Here is a 6,597-nt window from a genome sequence, read left to right as displayed (position 1 = left end):
TAGCTTCCAAGGTAGCACAAAGAGCAAGGGCAGAGCTGGGATTCCAACCCTGGTCTGCCTGACTTTCCAGGGCTCACACTTGAAGCAGTTTTGGCTGCAATTGCTGTTTTCTATCCCACGTATAGTGAGGAAGCTGAGACTCAGAGAGGATAGGAAGATCCCTGGGTCACATAGCTGGTAAGAGACTCGCAGCGTTGGAGCCCAGGCTTGTCACACCCCACAGCTGTCTCCACCAGCTGCAGCCTGAATGTATCCTTCTTTCATTCATTCCTTTATCCAGCGGGCACGTATAGAGCAGCAGCTGTGTTGCAGGTACTGTTGTCCCAGGAATACTTTTGCTTTGGGCAGGGGGCGTGCGTGTGTCTTTGCAGGGAGACTTCAACCTTAAGTCTAGATCCATACAAAGGAATATTATTCAGCCATAAAAAGGAAGGAAGCCTTGCTACACGCAACATCATGGATGAACCTTGAAAGCATGCGGAGAGAAGCCAGATCCAAAAGACCACAGCGTGGCTCAATTTATATGACATGTTTAGAATGGACAAATCCAGAGACAGGAAGTAGATCAGTGGTTACCAGGGGCTGGGGGAGGGGGAATGGAGAATGACTGCAAATGGGTACTGGGTTTCCTCCTGGAATGGTGAAAGTATTCCACTAGATATCTAGATAGTGGTGATCGCGGCACAATCTTGCGAATATAATTAATGCTACTGAATTGTATACTGGAAAATGGTAAATTTTGTGTTCTGGTGTATTTTACCACAATGAAAAAAGGAAATGATGGAAATGAGGGGGATCAAAAGTTTAAAGAGGTCAGCCCTTCCCCCACCTTTCCTTCCCAGGGTCTTAGTCTCTTGATGCTTAGAATGGGATGCAGTGGGCAGACAGTCTGCACTTCACATGTCCCACGTGTGTGTGTGTCTGTGTGTGTGGGGGGGGGGGGTCTCAGGCTGATGAGGGGACAGACAAATAGGTGAGAAGATGGTTTCGGCAAGATTACCAGAGTGAAGAGGGGGTGGAAATAAGTGAAGGTTGAGGAAGAACCACAGGGGAGCCATGTTGCCCTACCCAAGTCATCAGTATGGGTCCGTGTCTCATGCATGTGGACCCAGTCTGCTGGTCCAGGAGTGGGTGAGTGATGGCCCTAGGGGTCAAAGTGACACACTGGGGAGCTATGCTTACTGCTCAGGCCTCATCACAGAGGAGAGATGGAGGTCAGGGATCACGCTGATATGAATGTCTGTAGTTGACAGGCTGGTGTGAGGGGTGATTGTGGCAGCATTGGGGTGGGGGGGTGGGGGGTCTAGGTGTGACTGTATGACATGCAAGGGATCCAAGCAGATTTTCCTCCATAAGTTCAGGGTTCAAAACTCCTCTTTTCCACTCTAGAGTGACTCTGGGCCCGCCATTTTGTCTTTCTGTGCCTAAGTTACCCTATCTAAAAGGAGGATAATTAAGAGTCTGTCTTACAGGGTTGCTGAGAGAATGAAATGGAAGTAAACACATAAGATGGGGGCTGCTGTCATGCTGTTGCCCATTTTCCAGCTGGGGAAACTGAGCTCAGAGGCATGGGACCACCTGCCTGTGGTTGTACAGTATGGGTACGGGCCAAGTGGGAGCCTACGTTCATGGCCTCAGAGCCAAGCTGACCCTCACCCCTGACTGCTCCCACCTCTCTACACCCCTTCCTCTCCACCCCCATGTCCCCCTGGCTGGTGCCAGGACTGAGCTTAGAGGGGCTGGCCTGGGGCCCAGGGGAGGTGGGAGGGCGGGCTGTTGCTGGGGGCTTGAATGAGGTAACTTTGCCTGGGAATCTGCTGGGCTCAAAGAGCTATTTATAGGCTTGCACAGGGATTGGGTGAGCCGCCCCGCCAGCCCTGAGTGCCTTCTCTGTACCCCCCACACTGGGGCCCAGGCCAGGGGCTGGAGCAAGTTGGGGGAGGAAGCGGGGGAGGGGGCTGGTGGGCCAGAGCAGGGGCAGGGAGGTTGGACCTTCCAGGAGAGCTGGGTCTCCGGGATGGACATTAGCCCTCCCAAGTTCCACTTAACATACCCGAGGTGACACACAGACATGACACAAGTGTCACACAATGTCACCAACAAACCCCTAACCCACATCACATCCCAGACACACAGTGACAGCGCAGGTGGCTTATATACAACCACATGAGGCCAGACCACATATACGTCACACAGACCACATACAACCTCATCTGGTCACACCCAAGTCATGCGTGTTACACAACCAAACTCACAGCTGTGATCCCGGCCGCACCTCTAGTCCCTTTACACTCAAATACACGCATTGCAGTCCACACCTACTGCACCTTAGCCTTCCCGGCAGCCACCAACAGCCTACATTTGCCCACATTGTTCACCTCCAACCCTGTTTATAGGCAGGGGCACACCTCCAGACGGCCAGCACCCAACTAAGATCCCCGGACACCCCTGGCACCCACACAGAGAAGTATAGTCCTCCCGAGATCAACCTCAGAGCCCAGCCACTCATGCTAACCATTCAACACACCCGGCTGTGGCCCCGGGGGGGTTCCCTGGTGAGCTCACTTCAGTCCCTTCACACCGGGCCACACCCTCGCACTCCTACTGTCACCTCCACTTCCCTGGGCTCCCAGGCTCCCGGGCTTCCAGACTCCCAGGCTCGCACCCTGCCAGGACTGACAAATCTAGCTGGCAGCTAGCGTGCATCTGTCTATTCTGAGGCGGGCCCTGTTGGACCCAGGCAGACCCTGGCAGATAAATCACACCTGGACCTTCCTCATTGGGGGCTGCTGGCCTGGGAACCATCACATCCACCCCCACAGACTCTCCAGGCTGGGGCCTTGAAGCAATCCTTACACTTATCCCCCGGGGGGAAACCAAGGCTTGAAGCTTTCTGAAGGCCTTTCCCTACCCTGCTCCGCTATGGCAAGTTGGACCTGTTTGTTTCTGTTTTTGTTTTTTGCCATGGGTGGGGCTGCATCCCTAGAGAGAGACCTTGCTGACCCACACTTGCTGTGTGACTTCAGCAAATACCTGACTCTCTCTGAGCCTCTATTTCCTCTTTTGACAAATGCAAACCTCAGCCCAGTAGAGAGACCTCCAGAGCCAGACAGGCTTGAATCCTGGTTCCCCTGGATTTGCTTTTCCATTTGATTTGCTTTCCTGTGCCTCAGTTTCCCTCAGGGAACTGGAGTTGCAGCTCCTGGCTCTTCCAGACCTTCCTCTGCCCCATCCCCTGGGTGAGGAGGGAGGGAGTGCCTAGTCTCCCCTCACTCAGGCGAATGAATGGACCACTTTTGGCTGCGCTGCTGGGAGCTTAGAGCTGCTAATTCCCTGGAGAAACAGGAGGTTCTTTCATGGCCCAGGCGCCAGTGGGGTGAGGAGGCGGGAAGAGGGTACTGAGCTGGCCTCATCCCAATGGGCAAGGTGGCTCCATGCCAAGACCAAGAGTGGCGTGGGGGGCCCTAGGGCCATGCAAATCCTCCCTGGGGGACATTGGCTCTATCCTCAGCTGTAAAATGGAGGTGACATGGACCAGTACCGCAGGTTTAATGAACCAGTGGATGGAGACAAAATGTGGCTTCAAGTCAAACACAGGACGGGCTCTTGACGAAGGTCAGTCACTGTTGTTATGTGTCAGCCCACAGAATCCACTGAATTCGCCAGCAGTCCTATAAATAGAATTCCCTCCATTTCACAGATGAGGAGATTGAGGCTCAGAGAGGTCAACATACTTGTCCAAGATCACATGGCCAGTGAGTGAGTGACCCACCCAGGATTTGAACTGGATCTGGGCCCTCCAGGGTCCATGCTCTTCCCACCTTCCTCTGCGAGTAAAGAGGTCTTTTCTGCCACCTGCAGTCCTGGCCCCAGCCCTGAGACCGACAGAGCCAGGTCTAGATGGCACCAGGCCATGACTGAATGCAGGAAGTCCTGGCAGGCAGGGGCTGATGGGGCGGCCCTTCCGCTGGTGTCCCAGTTTCCCAGCCAGCCACCCCCCCTCCTGGAGTGGGCTTGGGATGATGCTAGTAGGATGCCAAGAGAACCATTCCCCTAGCCCTTGAAGAAAGGGGCTGAATTCTAGACCATTCAGCTAGAGCCAGGAACCTGCAGCCTCCTGCCAGTGGCTGATCTGTCTCAGAACCCTCCATTCATGCAGATGGGATGGTGTCCTGCCCTTTCTCAAACACCTTCAGGCTCAGCAGGATCTTGCTCCATATATTTTATTCAAAATCATGGTCTTTCACCCAACCAGGCCTTTACTTATGTTGTTCTCCTGGCCTGGACAAATCTACCCCCATTTTTTTTTACCCTGATAATTCCTGCCCACCCATTAAAGTACAGACACAGTATCCCCTTTCCTAGGAAGCCCTCCCTCCAGGTAGAGCCCCGGTCTCCCAGCCTTATTCTCCCTCTGGCTCAGCCCTGGCCACATGGGTCTGGGATGTGTGTATCTAGCTGTGTCTTAGCCAAACTGGGGGCTCCTCAGGTGGGGGGCTAGAACCGAGGCTCCTTACAGTCCCCAGCACCACCCAGCACAGGGCTGGGCAGTAGGGAGCGAGTCCTTTAGTGAATCAGGGAACCAAATCTTTAGCCTTTGTGCAATCTGGTTGGGTAAACCCCTGTTCATCCTTCACAACCCACTTCACCTGCCCCCATTCCATGAAACCTGTCCCAGGCAGCATTTAGTGGGAAGAAAGATTTGGAGGCTAAGCTTCCTGCGTTCCAGCTGGGACACGGGAGGTTGGTGAAGATTCGCTGTACAGGCGATACCGTGGCCTCTTTCTCTGCTCTTCCTTTGGTCCCTGGGAGGCAGTGAGGCGTGAGGCAGCATTAGCAGGTACAGAATGGATTTGGCAGACTTCCCCAGGTAGGGAGACATCATTATAGGAAGTCTCTCAGACTCACAACCAGTGCTCTGTACCCACAGGCACCAGAGACCGCGCCCTCCCCCCGCCCCCCACTCGGCACACATCGTTTTAGGTGCCTGCCTTCTTCCTCCAGCTCCAACGAGAACTTAAGCACTGGATGAAGGCCCTTTAAGAGGCGGGCACAGAGGGGCGGGGCTCAAAGTACATCCTGCCCCGAGAGCGCAGGCTGGGCGGGTCTGAATCACATTGCGCCTGCGCGGTATCCTCGTGGTTCCGGGTCTCGCTTTGGTTCTCCGAGCTGTTCGCGGAAAGACTGAGGCTCGGAGCCAGAGCAACCTCCCGAACCCCACAGGAAACCCGTTTCCCTTCCTTGAACCTGCTGTGAAAGTCTGGCTTCAGGTCACTGGCAGTTTCTTTGAAACCCTTGCAAACTCAGGCGTGGTCAAGGTCGGGCCGCTGTGGCTGTGTTGGCGCCGGGATTCGCACACCGGCTGAAGTCAGCTTTGAGCCGTGTGAGGCTTTGTGGAGCCGAGATGACCCACTCTTTGGTTTGTCCAGAGACAGTGAGCAGGTGAGAACCTGGGGGGCGGGCAGCGGCGGACGGGGCCCTTGAACCCCGGGTTAACAGAGCTGGGAGAGCCAGGGAAGCTGGAGGTGAGGCGGGGGTGGGCCCACTGGTGGGCGGGGCTTCGGCGCTGGGCTCAGCCCCTCTTCTCGCCTTGATTTTCGTGCCTCCAGGGTGAGCTCAGTGCTGAATCGCAACACCCGGCAGTTTGGAAAGAAACATCTGTTCGACCAGGATGAGGAGACGTGCTGGAACTCGGACCAGGTGAGGCACCTTTTCCTGGCCCCTCCACCCCTCCGTGAATCAGATGCAGGGGTCCAAGGTGCCTTGAGAACTAAGGAGCATTCCAGCTGCACAGTCGAGTTGACCACGGAGGGAACGTACGTGGGCCAGCGCCTCCCACCCCCACCACCATCGACTGTGAATGAGACAGGCATAGCAGGGCTCTGAGCAAGTGATTGAGCCTCGGTTTCCCTGTCTGTTTCCAGGGCCTCTCCCAGTGGGTGATACTAGAGTTTCCCCAGCGCATCCGTGTCTCCCAGCTGCAGATCCAGTTCCAGGGGGGCTTCTCCAGTCGCCGGGGCCACCTGGAAGGTACTGGAAGGCTCTGGAAGGTAGGGGTTTGGGAGGCGCACCCCAGCCTCACAGCTTGCTCCTTTGTCTGCTGCAGGTTCCCAGGGGGGTGAGACTCTTAGCAAGATTATGGACTTCTACCCTGAGGACAACAACTCACTTCAGATATCCTGCTGGAGCCTCTGGGGTGGAGGGGGGTGGTGGTCTGTGTCTCTGAAAGCTGCGGGCCCTGGTGTGTGACCTTGAGCAAGTGGCTCTGGGCCTCCATTGCTTCATCTGTAAAATGAGCTGATGGTAACCTGTTCTGTGTGAGAGCTTTAGAGGGGCTCAGGGTGTGCTGGGTAACCCAGCACACTGGTGGTGTCTGAGCTGGGGCTGGTGGATGGGGAATGATGAGCTATCTATTTCCCTTGACTGCCTGTGCTCACACCTTCCCTGTGCCAGCTGCCGAGGTGGACCAGCTGAAGGTGACATTCGAAGACGCAACTGACTTTTTTGGCCGAGTAGTCATCTACCACCTGCGGGTGCTGGGGGAGAGGGTGTGAGACCACTGGATAGCCGTCTCCTCCAGGAGGCCCTTGGGGAAGC

At 55.4% G+C, this 6,597-nt stretch overlaps 1 protein-coding gene across 1 annotated transcript; it reads left to right on the top strand.

Moving 5' to 3' along the window:
- The first annotated feature begins 5,117 nt into the window (after positions 1–5,117).
- NR2C2AP (nuclear receptor 2C2 associated protein) lies at positions 5,118–6,554 on the top strand. Its single transcript, XM_057311657.1, has 5 exons — positions 5,118–5,442; positions 5,610–5,700; positions 5,925–6,030; positions 6,107–6,175; positions 6,439–6,554. Exons 1-5 carry the CDS (start codon positions 5,405–5,407, stop codon positions 6,552–6,554), a joined length of 420 nt encoding a protein of 139 aa, XP_057167640.1. The 5' UTR covers positions 5,118–5,404.
- Positions 6,555–6,597: the final 43 nt, after the last annotated feature.

Source organism: Ursus arctos, unplaced genomic scaffold (assembly GCF_023065955.2).
Source record: "Ursus arctos isolate Adak ecotype North America unplaced genomic scaffold, UrsArc2.0 scaffold_14, whole genome shotgun sequence".
NCBI lineage: Eukaryota > Metazoa > Chordata > Mammalia > Carnivora > Ursidae > Ursus > Ursus arctos.
The sequence above is the reverse complement of the archived record's forward strand: the minus strand, read 5'-3'. Positions and strand labels throughout refer to the sequence as shown.